The sequence below is a fragment of the Mya arenaria genome, chromosome 3 (assembly GCF_026914265.1).
Source record: "Mya arenaria isolate MELC-2E11 chromosome 3, ASM2691426v1".
NCBI lineage: Eukaryota > Metazoa > Mollusca > Bivalvia > Myida > Myidae > Mya > Mya arenaria.
Genome location: NC_069124.1, coordinates 64058129 through 64076266, shown reverse-complemented (window position 1 = coordinate 64076266; position 18138 = coordinate 64058129). Strand labels below are relative to the sequence as shown.

Below are 18138 nucleotides of genomic sequence, written 5' to 3'. Positions count from 1 at the left end.
GACAAAATATTGATCTCACCGAATCTTCATACATATGGGAAATATGGATAGTAAAGCATAAAAAATAGTTAAGTGGTAATAAAATTTATTCAAGATAATTTCACAAATAATCTAGCAAACTCTGTTGTCAATAAATGATACAGTTTCTTAGCGCCACCTTGTCAAAGTTTACTAATACCTAGGATGACCGTCTGCTTTATTAGCAACTATATAATAAAAATACAGTGGTCGAAATTAACACAAGCCCGCACACCCCGCACTGGTAAAATGTCTTCAGGGCTTGCTAAAATTATGACTTTTATATAGCAGAGCTTGTGAAAAAATACGATGCCAAGCAGTAGTATAAGAATTCAGGCTTGCTCATCCAAAAGTCTAATTTCAATGACTAAAAATTTTCTGCCTGTTTTGTACAAAACAATTGCTTTCTGTGGTGTATAAGTGCGTGACAACAGTCTTCATAATTTCTTCGCTTTTCTGTTTTTATTAAATAATCTTTTATCATTTTATAAGTGTTTTCTCAAGGTACTTTCTGATTGGCTGACCTTCCATAGCTCAGCCTACTACCAATATTTCAATATTTAGGGGATGTGCAAACCAATTATCGGAGAAGGAGATTACTGATTATGATAATACATGTTGTTTTCTCATTACACAAATACACAAGAAGTTGTCAAATGACACTGACAGGGCTCAGGGCAAGTTGAAAGGGCAGCCTGATGCAATTCTGGTAGTCAAAGGGTTCAGCACTGCGCTGAGCTACTAAAAATGCTAAGCACAAAAACTACTGTCTAAAATATGAATTTCTATCCTGACATGGATGGCAGACGAAAACCGCTGGCACAGAATGCCTTATCAAAACAATGACAAATGACCTGGACTTGTTTTAGCCTACCCGATTGATGGGATCTTACAAGTGGAGGAAGAGGAGGAGGAGAACCAGTCTGACAATGAGACTTACACCATTGAAGATGACGTGAGGCAACGTAGGAAGGCCCGCACAGTCCCTAAAGGGGACAACACTGAAGGTGGACCAGCCACCCGGAAGGGGAATAAGGCCAACCAGAGTTTCCCACGATCCATGACAAAGGGAGGGGCCAGGGCTAAGGAAGTGTGGACCAAGCCTACAGACTTCAACAAGTGGTCCAGGAGTGGTAGAAAATCGAGACAGGAGGTGTGTGAGAGTTTGATATACAGCCATGTTCATGCCACCAACATTTCATGTGGATAATCACAATTGTATATCAAATACTAGATGTTAATTATGTGCTCAAATTTGAATTGTAAAATGTATTCTTTGTGTTATGGAAAAAAATGTAACAAGGCAAATATGAAATGATGAATAATGATGTTGATATTAATGTTTAAAAGTATTTCTTTGAAAAAAACACCATGTGTTTTCTGCAATGTAATTTCTAGAACTACCAGTCTGCAGAGGAGATTGTACAGGAGGCAGAGGAGAACCCTAGGAGCAAGTCAGTCATCAAGGATCTCCAGAGACAACTGGAGGAGACTAACAGACTGTGTCAGAGTCTTCTAGCAGAGCAGCAGTCTGGTCAGCTAGCTAGGCAAGCTGCTGCTGGTAAGGCTCTGCCTTTGAATTGTTTAGCTTGCTTTGTGAAAGTTTTTAGTTTGGGTTTATATTGTCTTTTACTGGTACTATTAAAGGAGACCAAGGATTGAACATTGTTTTTAACCTGTAAGTTCTTCCGTAACTTAAGCTCTCCATCCAATGTTAATGGAATCAAAATATTTGTTTGTTTAAACTAGTTAAGGAATAGTGAATAAGGTGGTCTCCAGTGCACATGTATGGATGAGGTATATAGGTAAAAAAATGTGTGTTTTCCTTTTCCAGGTTTTGGTAGCCACAGCCAGCTTTCAGACTTTCAGCAACAGTTACAGCAGCAGCAGCTGATGATGAGTCTGAACCAGTGCTACCAGCAGATCAACCTGCAACAGGCTGAGATGCAAAATATGCAAAGACAAGTGCAGGTACATGTAACCCTTGATGACCCTTTAAATAGAGTTAAGGTGATTTGTGCAATGTTTTTAATAACCTTTTCACTGAATATCGCTATTAAATGCATCACATTAAATGCTGAGCAAAGATCATCTTATAAAATCTTTTCAGGGAATGATAACATTATGAACATTGTGAAAAATGGAGAAAATCACACTTATTTCATAAATACTAAATTTTCCTTTGTAGGCATTAATGTTCCAGCAGTCTGACAGTGCAGACCTAGAGGGGGGACTGTCCGGAGATGTGAGGACCCGGTCCATGTCATCCCTGTATAGCCCCCTGCTACCCCGCCAATCCCCTAGTCTGCTCCTGCCCCCTGATCCCTTCTCATTCAACTCTCCATACATGCACATGTCCCCAATGGTGGACCCCAGGCTGCTCAGGAGGGCCAGTGATATGGAACAGGTAGGCTCAAAAATGGTTTGGTTTGTGTGTAATTGTTTGCAAATATCATAAATGTTGTAATAAACACTATTGCAGTAATAGTTGTGAATAGGGTCTTTTCATCAGTTTGATTTTCCAATTCTGTAGACCATTTTACACTTGAGCACAAAGTGCTGAGCGTTTGTTCTCAGCATGAGCTATTGTAAAAGATACAAGAATCCTTATTTAAAGTAGGGTATATGCTAACAGGAAACATTAGCTCAATGAGCTATTTTCAGACATTGTGACAACCGTTGTCCATCCTTCCTCAATGTTTTCCTTCAAACAACTTCTCCTACTAAACCACTGGGACAATTCTAACTAAACTAGGAATGTTTCTTCGGTGACCCTGTATCAAATTCCTTCACCCCATTTTGATATTGTAAAAAAACATGGCTGACTGCGGCGGGCGGGCAGCATCCAATATGTTTTTCCATCAATAGTTATAGAACCCTTTGTCTAATCAGTTCAGCAATAGAAATTGTATCCTTTGTTGTCAGTATCTGATATTTATGGTTACGTGTGTTTTGAGTTCATCAAAAATAAGTAAATCAAAATGATTTTGAACTACATGCATTTATATCTTCATGTTTCATTATTTTCCAGACTGGACGAGGTGAGATTAGTGATAGTGGAGAGAGACAGAGGCGGTTATCCCGAAACTCTCGGACAGATTCATACACACAAAAAAGTAAAAGGAAATCTCAATCTCAGAGTCCACAGCAGACATCTTCCTCACAGGTGAGTTTTCATATCTGCAACCAGATCTTTATATGTTTTATAGAATCATGAGTAAATATAAGTAATGATGCACCATTCTGTTGTGATATGCTTAAAAGTACTATTATGTAGCCTTATTTTGGGTTTTGGATGTGGAGGGGCAGTCTTTTTGAACTTAAGTGTGAGTAATGAATGTTTTATCTTATTGATATTCATGTGTGAAAACTTGTAACAAATGTATTGAAACGTAAAAGAATTTTGTCCATATTTGTCCAAAATAGTTGCTTCCAAAAGTTAACCTTACAACTGAAAGTAACAGTTCATCAATAATTTTCCTCTCTCTTTGTCCAGGTGCGTAGCAAGGGTCCTGTGCAAGAGTTGTACGAGGAAGGGGTGGAGGAGGAGGAAGAGGAGAACCAGTTCTCACCAGACAGACAAAAGTTTGAGGACTACCTTGCAAGGAAAAAAAGGTATTTGTAGTTCATAAGTGAGGTGTTATTTCCTGGTATTGAAATCATTTTTAAAAATTGAATTTACGATGGATTTAATTTGTATCTGTATGGATATTTCATTTTTATTAGTTCAAGACTCATTACAAAAGATGTTCAAATTTCTAGGGAATTCATGGAGAGAAACAAACTTCAAGACAAGTCACCTAAGCCAACTAAGGACACAGGTCAGCGAAGTAGTTTTTCAGGCCTAAACAGTGACCAATACAGGCCAGGCCTAAGTGCAGGGATCAGTGGAGCAGGGTATATGGAGGACGGCCGCAGCGTGGTCAGCAGTGTCCAGTCTAGTGTGGCTGCAGTCTCACAGGCCAACCAGGCCGATAGGCTCGATATTGCAAGGTATATTATTAATATGGCCTATCTTGGGTTAATAAGCAAATCTGTTTTCTTTGATTCTGATGGGTTTGTTACTGTGTAAACAATAAAAATATGTCTAGAAGTATTTTAAAGGTAAAGATATCATAAAAAAAGTTTTTAGACATTTCAACTCACATCTCTCTTTCAAGTGTTAGAGAAAAATCACATGACAAATATATTTCAACTTTCCTGGTCTATCTACAGAGAGTCAGATGAAGACCCAGGTGAAATGTCCCTGTTTGAGACTTTGAGAGAGACCATCTACTCTGAGGTGGCCACCCTCATCTCTCAGAATGAGAACCGGCCCCACTACCTGATAGAGCTATTCAGAGAGCTACAGTTACTAACTACTGACTACCTGAGACAGAGGGTGCTCTATGATATCAAGGATGTTGTCTCCAAGTATCTGGTGGAAGATAATGCTGTCAGCGCAGTAAGTGCATCAGGATCTTTCTTACACATTAGATATAGCATTACCAATCAAAGTTTAGCTCAAAGTCCTCAATGTCTAAATTCATGGCAAAAAGAAGGAAAAGTGGTCTGACCCATTAAAGCTGATAAGTTACAACAATGTTGCAAAGGTTGTCTTTGAAAGGATCTCTCTTCCAGATTGTGTTGTAATTCTGAAGTGAAAAGGAGTTGTACAAATATTAAATTGGTTTGAGTTAATTGAGAACAATAATTTTATCTGCAGCCACCCCCATCCTGGTTGACATCGACAGCCCAGAACTACAACACTGCAGAACTGACTCCCAGTGAGAGTATTGTCACCTCTGACGATGAGGAGGTCAAGGTAGGCATGCTCTATGACAGTGCATTGATAAAGCTGAATTTACATTTCCATGTACCCGGTAAATAGGCTGTAACACTTTGTTTTTTTTGGTAATAGAAAACTGTTTCATTCAAATGTTGCCAAATTGGCTGAAATGTTTCAAACTTGATCCTACTTCATATGGCATAAATAGTTACAGATTTAATTCAAACGATTGAAAACATTTCTTTTAAGTCTATTTTAAAAGAACATTTCCGATTGGGTTAATACTGTTTTACATCCTTCAATTCAAACAGTAAACATGAAAAAGTTTTCTAAGACTTTGCATGAAACACTTTCTCATTTTCATTTAAAATAAATGAAGTTTCCACTTAAGAATTTTTTTACCCCCAATTTCATTCAGAACAAATAATTAAAGAGAAATTCGAAAATACCTTCATTCTACAATATTTAAAATACAATACATGATATTATATAGTTCAGAAGATCAACTTACTCTAGTTTTCATATGTTCCTTTTTCCTGATTTTTTTAGGCCAATTTTGAAAGGTTTAAGTTTCACGACGCTGTTTGCAATATGATCAATTTGAAATTTTGAAACCCTTGCTAAATTGAGCAATCTTTATTACTTAAAACATAATATAATAATAAATTTTCTTTATTGTTTATCCTACAATCTTTTTATTTTGCTATTTAATTTAACATCTCTGCGAAGCTGTGTTTATTGTCTCTTTACTAGCATTTATTTGGATTTTCTTTGCTTTTTTGCTAGCTTTCGGAGGTCACAATTAGTTTTTATACACCTGTTTTTTAAAAAAAAAAAAGGACATAGTTTTACCTGCAGTGAAGGGCATTTCTGGACAAGTTTGTTTTCTGCTCAATAACTTAAGAATCCTTTGTCCAATCATCACCAAATTTGTTCAGAATGTGTATTGGCATAATATCTTTAACAAGTTCAATAACCTAATTATTTAATATCTTAATCAGATTTGATAAGCAGCCATGTTGCCTCTGTCACTCTAGAGGTATGACCCTTCAATTGGCAAAAACTGTATTAACAGTGTCTGCTCTCTAAATTTGGCTTAACGTTCAACTACTTATCACCAAACTTGGTGTCCTAGAATAAGGACGGGCATATTTTTTTAAAGTTTGGGCATTTTCTCTTTTGTTCTATTTTACTTATACATTTCTTCTGCTAGATATATGTGTGTAATTGCTTTTTAATATAGTAGGTTAGTACCTATAGCAATTTTTCTTACCTTCAGTTTGCTTAATGTTTGCTGTGGCTTTGAACTAACAAGGTACCTGTGACCACATGGTCACATTTCCAGTACCTGTTGCAGATGAAACTGAAGCAGAAGGTGGCTGCCAATCTTGTTGCCAAAGAGCGGGAGCGTAACCTGGGCAACCAAGTGTCAAGGTCGTTGCTAAGGAGCGGGTCAATGAAAAATGACAAATATGACTACCAGGAGCAGGCTGAGGTGGCCAGCTCGGTCTCCACTCCATCAAACTCCTACTGGGAGTCACCATTCAACCAGGACTCTCTGGGGGAGACAGCCATACATTTAGACAAGGTTTTACTTTACACTTATACACTACCATTTTGTTATTAAGGTACTCTTGAAATTTCAGTTTAAAGACATTTATTATCTTGAAATGTTAAGTATATCAGTCTTAAAATGATTTTGATGCTGACTTTCTGAATAAAAAAACAACTGGGATAAATGTGCTTTAGTTGGTATTTCGATAAATTTCTGTTAAGATTCCATACTTATGTAGTTGCAGATACTTCCTTTTACATAAAAGATTTCTATTAAAACTGGTACCTTTACTTAAGGAGTATAGGGTTTTGGCTAATTAATTATAGGAGGGTGTTTCACCATGCATTTTTTGGTAGTAACCCTCTGCCCTCATGTGGACCATTCTGCTTTCTTAGAATTAAATGCTTTAGATTATCAAATATTTCCTTTGTTTTCTTTAAAGCTTTTTTTATGAGTATAAATCCGTACAAACTTAATCTATCTTGCAGATAAAACTTAAAACTACTTTTATACATTTCTTATATTTTTTTGTGAAATTTATAATATTTCAGTTCTTCACAGCCCTATACAATGTGCACTTTAACCCTTAGCATCCCTGACCCTTTTATGCAGTACCCTGCTCTTTTTATATCCTGGCTAAAACCCTTGCGACAACATTGAGAGAACTTATTTACATATTCATCCAATGTTTCAGACTCTGAAGAAGATGAAAGAGTATGAGGAAAGACTGACTGCCCAGAAGGACCAGCTGAAAGAGCGGTCAAGGGGTGAACAGTCTAGGAATGAACAGTCTAGGGTCCGTGAAGAAAGGCTCACAGACTTGGGGGAGGTCAGCAGCTCAGCCATGGATCAGGGGGACGAGAGCTCCGTCAACTCTGACACTGTACCGGTGAGTGCAAAAGTATTGTAGTATCAAAACTGATCTAAATGTTGGCATGTATTTCAAACCTTTCCAGATATTCACATCAAATTAGGTATGTATGTTCCGTAACACTGAATACATTTTTAGCTCGACTATTCAAAGAATAGTTGGGCTATACTACTCCCCCCAGCGTCGGCGTCCGGTTAAAGTTTAGGGCAAGTTGGGATTTTCACTTATAAGTCCAATACTCTACATTAAATTGATTTAATATTCACGCAGTTGTTCATGGCCATCACATGATGAGATTATTTAACTCCATATTATTCTTTACACAGATTATGGCCCCTGATTGACTATGGAACTTAGGTTAAAGTTTTAGGGCAAGTTGGAATATTTATTAATAACTTCTATATCCTTTGTTCAATTGACTTAATACTTCACACAGTTGTTCAGGACCATCACACAATGAGGTTACATAACTCCATATTATCCTAAATACAAGTTATGGCCCCTGATTGACTTAGGTTAAAGTTTTAGGGCAGGTTAAAGTTTTAGGGCAAGTTGGGATTTTCACTTAAAACTCCAATACCATTCATTCAATTGACTTAATACTTCACACAGATGTTCAGAGCCATCACATAATGAGGTTAGATAACTCCATATTATCTTTTATACAAATTATGGCCCCTGATTGACTATGGAACTTAGGTTAAAGTTTTAGGGCAGGTTGGGATATTGTTTAATAACTTCTATACCCTTCATTCAATTGACTTAATACTTCACACAATTGTTCAGGACCATCACCCAATGAGGTTAAATAACTCCATATCCTTAATACAAGTTATGGCCCTTGATTGACTTAGGTTAAAGTTTTAGGCAAGTAAAAGTTTTTTAATTTCCTTTGAAAGGCATATTTGTATATTCTTAACCACATTTTCATAATGGGAAATCAAGTTATTTGAATGACTTGCGTCATTGTTTGGATGGGCTGGTGGGAGGGCAGCATCAAAGTCACCTTATGTATCGAATAATTTTAGTTAGGTTTGACATAAAGAGACCAAACTTGGTATTATTACATCATTATTGTATTCTAAGTCAAAGCGGTGTAGTCGATTGCGCTATCTTACGACGGCTCTTGTATAATATGCATGTTCATGTGTTTGTAGTAGGTCCTATCTTACTAATTTATTGAGTTAGCACCTGTCTGAAAGTGAGAAATGATTTGAATTTGCATGGAAGCATATGGAACTATTACATCATTTCAAGCAAATGTAACTTGCTCTTCAGTACCCCCGAATTGACACCCAGCAGCTAGACCAGCAGATCAAGTCTATAATGACGGAGGTGATCCCGGTGATAAAAGAGCACATGGACAACATGTGCTCACCCCAGCTGCTCGCCTACATCAAGAGACTGGTGCTCTCTCTAACACGCCAGTATGACGGTGGGCAAGAGTTTGCCAGGTTCTTCCACAGGCAGCTAGGGTCCATCCTGCAGGATTCACTAGCCAAATATGAGGGCAGAAAGTGAGAGAATTATGTAAAAAAATTAAAGAATATAAAAACAATCAGTGTAAAAAAGTGCTATACAATCAATTTGCCATTATTGCTCTTTGAAGAAGTCATTTGTCAGAGAATGTCAAATTAAATTATCCATAAATTATATTTCAGTGTTTTTGTCTTACTTAATGTAAGTTATGCCAACATACATTTACACTATTAGCAGTATCAAAATAAAAGTAAACATTTATTTTGTAAGTTGTTATTTGTGCAGTTTTGTTGGCCTATTTTTATGACCCATGCTTTATTCATAGAATGCGGGAGTGTGGTGAGGACCTACTGGTGGACATGTCTGAGGTTCTCTTCAATGAGCTGGCCTTCTTCAGGCTCATGCAGGACCTAGATGATCCTCTCATCACAGAGAAAATGAAGAAGGCTCAGGCTCTAGACTCTGAGGTATGTTGTATTGAATATAATAGGAAACTGTCGGTGAAGGCTGGCATCTGTAAATTAAAGTTGGTAAAACTGATCAGCTGTTTAATGATGTTATTTCTTTATCTTCATATTTTTTTCTGTTCTTATATGAAGGACTTTTATGATCATTTTTGCTACATGTTTATCTTTTCAAATCAATCCCATAATGCACTGCATCCCATAGTATTAAACTTTGATGTCCACAGGTTAACTTTTGTTACAAGGATTCCAAAGTCAGGATTAATCATAAAATCAGGATTATGAGCTTTTAACTTAAGACAATTGTACAGTTTCGAAAATTGTTTTTTTGCTCAAACTATGCATCAAAACCGTAGAAAGTACATTGAAATGAATGTAAAAATGTGTAAATGTTTTCAAAAGGGGTCTAAGCCTCTTTACTTGGCTTTGGGCATTAATCCCCCATACTAAAACAGACCCCTGCCTATGTTCAAGAACGATAATTATCACCTTTTAAGACCCTTGCCTGGTTTGTCTGCACAAAAGTCATTTGTTTATTTAAATGATGTTATTGGGTCATATTAGAATTTGCAGGTACCCTATTAATCACCCTGTTTGTCCGTCCACATTCTTTATGTTTTTTGTAAATCAGCCAATTAAGGTAGCGAATGCATACGTTCTTATCTTCTTTACGATAACAACGCACTCTTTTGTAACAAATTATGTAACTAATGCTGAAAAATTGTCAGATTTATGGCCCTTTGTATACTTAGTAAGTATGACTATATTTAGTTTGTCATCTAGACATGAATTGAAGAAACATGGATATCTTCTTTAAAGTCCATGTTTATGAGGGTTGACAAAGATTCTTGAAAATATGCACCCCCTTTCAAATATACTATCATTTGAGGCCCTAATTACTCCTGTAATAGCTCTAGATGATGGATAAGTATTGAACAATCAATATAGACTTGTTACCTCTGACCAACCCAAAGAATGATTTTCTTTTATCCATTTGGCTTGAGAGATTCATCATTTTGTAAATCTATTTGTGTATGCTATTTCACAACAGAATGATGATGAGGATGATTTTGACAAGGATAATGAGAGTGATGATGAATCCGACACCACAGAGACAACAGCCAATGCCAGTGACAACCAGGACGATACTCGCCCCACACATGTTGAGGAAGAGGATTTGGGAAAGGTAAGGCCTAATAAAAAAATACATTTGGTTCGGGTTACCCGACCCTACCTACGGAATAGGCGTCGACCCTACCGTTTTTATAGTCAGTTTGAAAAAAAAATTGAAAAACTTTTTTCTTTTTTATGCCCCAGAAGGTGGGCATATTAAAATCGCACCGGCCTTCCAGCCGGCTCTGTAACTTTCCCTTGTATGGACAGATTTTAAAATAACTTGCCACATGTGTTCCACATACCAAGACAAAGTGTCGCGTGCAAGACCCGTGTCCCTACCTCAAAGGTCAAGGTCACACTTAGTATTTATTCACAATGGAGTGCTGTATATAAGGACATAGAGTATAGGTTGTCGTGTCCGGGCTGTAACTTTCTCTTGTATGGACAGATTTTAAAATAACTTGCCACATGTGTTTCACATACCAAGACGACGTGTCGCGTGCAAGACCCGTGTCCCTACCTCAAAGGTCAAGGTCACACTTAGTGTTTATTTACAATGGAGTGCTGCATATAAGGACATAGAGTATAGGTTGTCGTGTCCGGGCTGTAACTTTCTCTTGTATGGACAGATTTTAAAATAACTTGCCACATGTGTTCCACATACCAAGACAAAGTGTCGCGTGCAAGACCCGTGTCCCTACCTCAAAGGTCAAGGTCACACTTAGTGTTTATTCACAATGGAGTGCTGCATATAAGGACATAGAGTATAGGTTGTCGTGTTGGGGCTGTAACTTTCTCTTGTATGGACAGATTTTAAAATAACTTGCCACATGTGTTCCACATACCAAGACAACGTGTGGCGTGCAAGACACGTGTCCCTACCTTTAAGGTGAAAGATACACTAAGTGTTTATTCACAAGGGAATTCTGAATATAAGGACATAACAGTGTAGGTTGTCAAGTATGGGTGGTATTTTTTTATGTTCAGAGGCATTTAAAATAACTTGCCATGTGTATTTGACACGTAAAGGCAAGATCAACTTTTCATGTACTGACCTTGTTGGTAGGGGGCATTCGTCACATACTGTGACAGCTCTTGTTTTTAATTGCTTTTCAATATGTAGTTTAAAACCTTAAATGCTTATACAGAAGATAACTTTAACACCATTCTCCAATGATGAAAATAACATTCTTATATAAAGCCTAATAAAAAAAAAAAAAAATAAAAAAAAAAAAGCCTATCTACCCTACCTATTTTTGAAAAGGATGTAACCCTAACCAAACAGAAAAATTTTTTAGGCCTAAGTATGAAACATTGGTTTTGGTATTTTAAAGTACAATTTTTTACTTTCTTTTTATGCTTGATTGAAATTGTCTCTTGACTTCATCTGATTGTCTTCAAGGAGCACATGATGACAGTGAGTACTGGCTCTATCTTTGGTCTTTAGACAATCCTAAAATGTGGTTTCTTCAATTAAAAAAGAAATCATTGTGTTTTCAGGCTCGTGATGATGAGCTGGCAAATGAGATTGAGATCTGTGATGCTGAGGACAAGGATGATGAAACTGAATCCCCATACAAGGGTGTACAGATACAGCTTGCCCCAAGTGAGACCAAACCTTATACCAGGTAAAGATGTTGTCCGATGGTAAATTTGGAAGAATGCTCTTTCTATTTACAAATCAATAAAGTAAAGAATGAGTTAGATGTTCAATTGTTCCTTTTTAATTAATGCTGTGTTACTGAATGTGAGAGTGGTGTAAGGTGTCTATCTCTCATACAAGATGTTGATGTGATCCACACCAGTGTTACAGCTTTCCTTAGGGCTATTCCAGTAAAACATATGTCCCACCCCAGGAAGGCACTTTCAAAATGGACCATCCCCCTTCAGAAGTTTATTTGATGAGAAAAGAACCCCCTTTAGAATATTTTCTGAGCAAATTCGGACCCCCTTGAGAAGTTTATTTTTTTATACGTCTATATGCAAAGATTATTTGCAATTACTCTTTTGTAACTCTTTGATCAGGTGAGCTATATAGGACCTTATAGCTCACCCTAGTTTCTAAGCCAATCATCACCCAGAGATTTTCAAATCTTTGCTTGAATAGGTTTCATATAAGATCACATCTGCACCCAATAAGTTAATTATTATAACTAGGTCAACAGACATGGCGCGCGCCAAATGAACTTCGAGCAGCCAATGGGCACGCTGTATACGGCCTTGTTCGATGATTGGCTTAGAAACTAGGGTGAACTATAAGTCGGTTACAGCTCATGTAATGGAAAATAACAAAACTTATTACTGGGCTTTGCTTGTAATAAATTTTGTTATTTTCCATTAATAAATTTGGTTATTTTCCATTATATGGACTATAACCTACACACCACGGTTCTCTTGTTTCTTCATATGTTGCTATAAGTGCATATTAAGCAACATGAGGCTGAAACTTTCACCCATGTAATTATATACAACCTAAAAATACCTTGTGGTCGAAATGTTAAGGGGACGAAACATTTGGATTTATAACATTTACGCAATACGTACAAATTATGATTTCTAATAAAATTCTAGACAACTGTTGTCAATTTCAGGGGTCGACACTAACCATTTTTCCAAGGGATCCCGAAGGGACACCAACATTTGAAATCAGGTGTCCCTTCCTGAAATTAGGAGTCCCTTCCACTTTTTACATTTTTTCATTGTTGAGCCTGTTTTAATATTAAATTCAACATCCTTTTACTTTTCAATTTGTAATGCAAGTATAAACCACCATAATTATTATACATGTTTTCAGCAGCATGTAATGACAGGTTAGTAGCACTGAATGGCAGTGAGGTATATTTTGGTCTCTAAGTTGGTAGATTGGGTTCAAAAGCGGGAGAATGTCTAAGTCCCTTTTGTTTTCAGTCAAAAACAGAGATGGATACAATGTAAACAAAAACTTGATGTTGTTACTATTTTTAGATTTTTGGAAAATACGCATAAAATACATCATGGTTCAGGGTCTTGTCAAATGTCGGTGCTTTTCATTAAGAAACTGTAGGAATATTACATCTGGCTTGTGAAAACTCCAATCAATATTTAGTAGAGCTGTTGATAAATCAATCAGACTGCCCAACAGTCGTAGTGCATACTGGAAGAGCAGACGACCAAAAATTGTGTATACATGTTAATTTTCGCGCCAAAAAGTCATAACATTTTATAAATTTATTGAATTAATGAATAAAACCCTGCAAATTTTATTTCTATTATTTTTTATCAAGGCATAAAATATATGTCTTTAAAATTAACAAAGAATATTGATAAGTTGAAATGCCAATTAACAAAGAATGCTGAATGTAGGATGCAGTTCTTTTGTGTCGTAAATGTTACTGTAAATACTCAAAGGTCGCATCATATTATATAAAAGGTATCATCAGAGTTGGCATCTTTTTGGGCGGTTCTGACACATAAGCAAAACAATTCCACATAAGTATTTTACCGATAATAAATCTCTGTCAGCTCTGACCTTGTTTAAAATGTAAACAACAAAACGGAAGCGTTAACCTGCATGCGCCTGTGAAATGACCTGTTTATTTATAGATTCATGACGTAACTATAGTCATTTAGTCAGCTATACTTTCGCTTTGATGAGTCCGATAATGATAATTAATAATATTGTTTTGACATGTGCTGTCAAGAAATTTAGGGAGCCCGAATTTAGGTAATAAATTAATTAAATGCTACTTATTTATTGATATTTAGCGTTTATCAGTCAGAAATTTAAGTGTCCCGACGGAATACCGGACTTTGAAGTTCAGGTGTCCCTCCTGAAAAACTGGTGTCCTCGGGATCCCGGGACCCCGTTAGTGTCGAACACTGCAATTTGGTATACTTACCACGAAACGTATCCACACATGCGGCGCAACTATTGGTTTCTAGCCAATTTTGTAGGTTGGTCTTCGACCACGACTTTACAAATTCTGGCGCCTCCGCCATCTTGTTGTCAAGGGACGCAACTTCTTCTGATTTCCGGTACCGCGGAACCGACTCGTAATATCGCGAAAATTTGTATCCAAACCAATTCTGTACACGACGTTCGGTAAAATATGTTATATGGATAAAAAAAACCGGTATTTCACCATCGGGCAGTGAATATAAATGAGCAGATACGGTCAGAAGCAAAAAAGAAAATGACGCCCCCCTATAGAAGCGAAATTGGACTTATCACCACCCCCTACAGTAGCAAATTAAGAAAAAGACCTACCCCCTACAGAATTTCTTTATTTTGCCGTCCTGGGGTGGGACATATGTTTAACTGGAATAGCCCTTACAATAAAAGGAAATAATTATGTATTTATTGTTACTAGTTAAAACATCTCTCTGCTACTATGCATATATGATTGTACATTTCTATGTGTAGGATTGGTAGTGATGAAGATGATGAGAGCGCCACAGATGAATCTCAAAGTAACGAGGACCCCAGTGAGACAGCTGTGTCCATCACTGCGAGACGTACTGACAGGTGTATGGATGAGGTGGAGGGGGATGGGGCAAGGGGGGACAGCACAGACACAGGGGCTGGGCCCAGCCAGGAAGAAGAAGGGCCCATTCCTGCCCCAGTGACACCCACACAAGTCACTCTCATTGATCAGGGCAGGGACGCTGACCAAGGGGCCAGCAACGGCAAGACAGAAGAGGCTGAGTTAATGAACGGAGATGTGAGTTGCATGCTAGAAATGTCGTCTCTTCTATAGAGTATTTAGGTTTATATTTAATAGCTTTCCAACAACATATATGTAACATATTACTGTTTAACCTTTTGCCACAAGTGTGCATGTTCTGTTTGTTTTTTTGAACATTTTAAATATATGTTTATTTTCAGATCCTAAATGGGGACATGGAAGTGATCACAATGGATGACCTACCACCAGCTCTCAATGTCATGTCCTCTGTAAGTTATTTTCACTTGAATGTTGATTGGTTGCTCTTGGAACATAATAAACTCCTGAAGCTCATTGAAAGGAGAAAAATATGAACATACGGATTGCCAGCAATTGTGAAAGTGCGTTAGTGCTTAAAAGTATTGGCTACATGCTTTAAATTCAACAGGTTAATGAACTTGTATACTTGTTCCTGTTGCCATATTTTAAATTAATCCTAAAACAGAACAGAAATACTATAAAGTCTTCTAATGATTATAGGAGGAGCTGCAGTGTAAGCTGCTTAATGAGGAGCAGGCCAACTCTGTAGTCGCAGCCATGTCAGAGGTGATGGAAGGACAGGAGGAGCTTGCTGGGGACCCACAGTTCCTTAAAGAACCTGGTAAACATCTGTTATTTTTATGATATAGATATGTACATTTGAGATGTAATTTGCTGCTGTAGTAGCATTTTTACAACAACGTTTACCGTAAGAATTTGCTTGTCTTTGTCACAAACTCAAGACATAAGACGGTAGTGAATATGGGCCCTACTCCAATGTCTGCTTTTCATTTTGTATATTCAGTTACTTGAAGATTGGTTAGCCTTACTGTACAAAACGCCAAATATGTTCAATAATTACTATTTAAAGAAAAAACATATGTAATGCCCTATAGCCTTCAGCAGTAAAAATATGTATTTTTCTGTTTCAGATGAAGCAAGTGGCTGAAAGGGAATGCAGTATTTATTATTATGTTGTGAACAACATTATTGATTGTTTTCAGTTGTAGTTAGAGGGTTCACTTAAAACATATAGTTTGTACACGTTCATGTTTTAACTGAGGTTGTGTGTTTTACCTTTAGTAAACTGTGTTTTCGTTGATCTGCATTTTACAATGCAAAAATGTGGATGTAAAGCTCTAACAGCAAAGTATTAATACATAGTATACCCCCGGTACTGAAATGTTGAAATTGTTTTTTACTGAAACATATTCGCATATGAATTATTGCTAGTATTTATGCTAAGTTTGTAGCCTCATTGTTATTGATTGACTTTCAAGGCACTAGTGATACCTGTTCAAAAAAGTTTGAATTTTATGCCTTTACGTCAGGTCTGTGATGAAAAAGCTCTCCTTATTTTCCGCATGCATTCCATTTTTATCCTTTCACGATGAATCAAACAAATCTAACAGTGTGATTATTGAATGCTATTTCTGTATACAAACATTAAAGACTTCTTTCCAAACTGTTTAAGAACTATTTCAAATGATTTATAGTTGAATTTGATAGCTAAGAGAAATTGTTAAGAAACAAAGGATATATTAAAGAAAGCAGATAAGATACATGAAGTATTTGCTATTGTACATATAATTATGTGTCTCCATTTGTGTATATGTTTTGATGTTACATGTATTCGTTAATGTTTTTGTGTTTGTAAAAGGCTATTTTGAAAGGAAAATTATTGATCTGAAAAGTTAGCTGAAACTTGCACCTTTACCTTAAAGATCACAATTTTGTGAATCTCAGCCTATTTCTTGTACATGTATACACATTATGTCATTTCATACATAGTTTTGTTGGTTGAACAATTCCTTTTATTGAACAGAAAAAAATGTTCAGGTATAAGCATTGTGTCTGTGATTCTCGTAATTCGTCCACATTTTAAGAAGTTTTGTTGTTTTGATTCCATTTTAAAGACAAAAGGATGCGTTTCTAATTTATTTAGTCTTTCTTTAGTGTCCCAACTGAAATGTGATAACTTCATATTTATTCCTTGTTACATATTTCAAGAATTTATAAAATAAAGAGATACATTTTATAAAAGAAGTGCATATGGTCTAAGTCGTAACAAATAAAATTTATCTACAAAGAGACTGTTCAATAAGAGACTGTTCAATATCCTAATAGGTATGATTCTAGGTTTCTTGGGATTCGTTTTGCTTATGCTATACACAATGTAGCTATTTAGAGTAAGATTCATGTATTTCTTATCACCTCTAAATATAAGTGTCATTTTATAGAGCCATGTTTTTTCTAGGTTGTGAAATTTTCTCAGATAAAATTAAAACAAAGTGCCAAACAAGAATAATTATTTATCTTATCCCTAAAGATTCATGTAAATTAGATTACCAGTATTGTATTTAAGATCACTGTCTATACTTCTTTATTAACAGTATTCTTTACTCTTGTAATTATTTCGAACTATTGCAAAATAAACCCGTGTGGGACTCTTTCGTTTTTTGTAGAATGAAAGCATTTGTTTATTTGATAACTGTATTTATATTTTTCAATGATCGAAAACATAGTACTTTGTATATTTATTTAAAGTGTCAATTGTTTTTATTTAAAAACAGCACATTAAAGCCATCATTGTCATCACCATTTCAATCAGTGTTAATTGTCAATAAATGAAGTTGTCACATGTTTCTTGTTTTATTTTTGTCCTACCCAAAATATAGACACAATGACGAAATTCAACAAAAGGCAATGTTACATCCTTTTTTGATTCAATATCGGCTGGCGAGATATGAATTATGTACAATATGCCATGGTGTTTTCACTACCCAACAGTAGTTGATACAAATATAAAACCTGTTTGAGTATCAGTGGACCATATCTGACACATTAACATTGTCTGTTATTCTTAACATGAGTGTGAACTAAGTTTCATCATTTTTCACCTCCTTTAGTCAGTGTGTGTATACCACATGAAAATTACATCATAACTGCTACATTGAAAGGCAACATTTTGCTTCGAATATTGACTTAAAACAAAGGTAACTTTTTGTACAACAAAGGGCTATTCCCCTTAAAGAGCCCCTCCTTCGTTATATTACCAGAGTTTGATATGGAGAGTAGTTTCCCCAATTACGTAGACAAACCTGTTTCCAAAATAATGTTATGACAGCTCCATCAAGCGGCTGTTTTGTGAAAAGGTTTGTCAAAGTGTTTTAAGGAACTAAATT

At 36.3% G+C, this 18138-nt stretch overlaps 1 protein-coding gene across 6 annotated transcripts in view; it reads left to right on the top strand.

The window, feature by feature from the left end:
• Positions 1–17594, top strand: part of LOC128226981 (pericentriolar material 1 protein-like) — a 31552-nt gene extending 13958 nt beyond the window's left edge. For 4 of the 6 annotated variants that reach the window (XM_052937129.1, XM_052937128.1, XM_052937125.1 and 1 more), the window contains 19 exons: positions 888–1171; positions 1417–1579; positions 1853–1989; positions 2207–2425; positions 3050–3184; positions 3515–3633; positions 3781–4011; positions 4234–4462; positions 4724–4822; positions 6132–6374; positions 7036–7230; positions 8491–8729; positions 9017–9158; positions 10207–10341; positions 11772–11899; positions 14674–14971; positions 15136–15204; positions 15455–15575; positions 15886–17594. In XM_052937129.1, the coding sequence (XP_052793089.1) occupies positions 888–1171; positions 1417–1579; positions 1853–1989; positions 2207–2425; positions 3050–3184; positions 3515–3633; positions 3781–4011; positions 4234–4462; positions 4724–4822; positions 6132–6374; positions 7036–7230; positions 8491–8729; positions 9017–9158; positions 10207–10341; positions 11772–11899; positions 14674–14971; positions 15136–15204; positions 15455–15575; positions 15886–15902 (3203 nt within the window). In that variant the 3' untranslated portion in view covers positions 15903–17594. The remainder of the gene's footprint in view (positions 1–887; positions 1172–1416; positions 1580–1852; positions 1990–2206; positions 2426–3049; positions 3185–3514; positions 3634–3780; positions 4012–4233; positions 4463–4723; positions 4823–6131; positions 6375–7035; positions 7231–8490; positions 8730–9016; positions 9159–10206; positions 10342–11771; positions 11900–14673; positions 14972–15135; positions 15205–15454; positions 15576–15885) is intronic. The other 2 variants (XM_052937126.1, XM_052937127.1) reach the window with 2 other exon arrangements.
• The last annotated feature ends 544 nt before the right edge of the window (positions 17595–18138 follow it).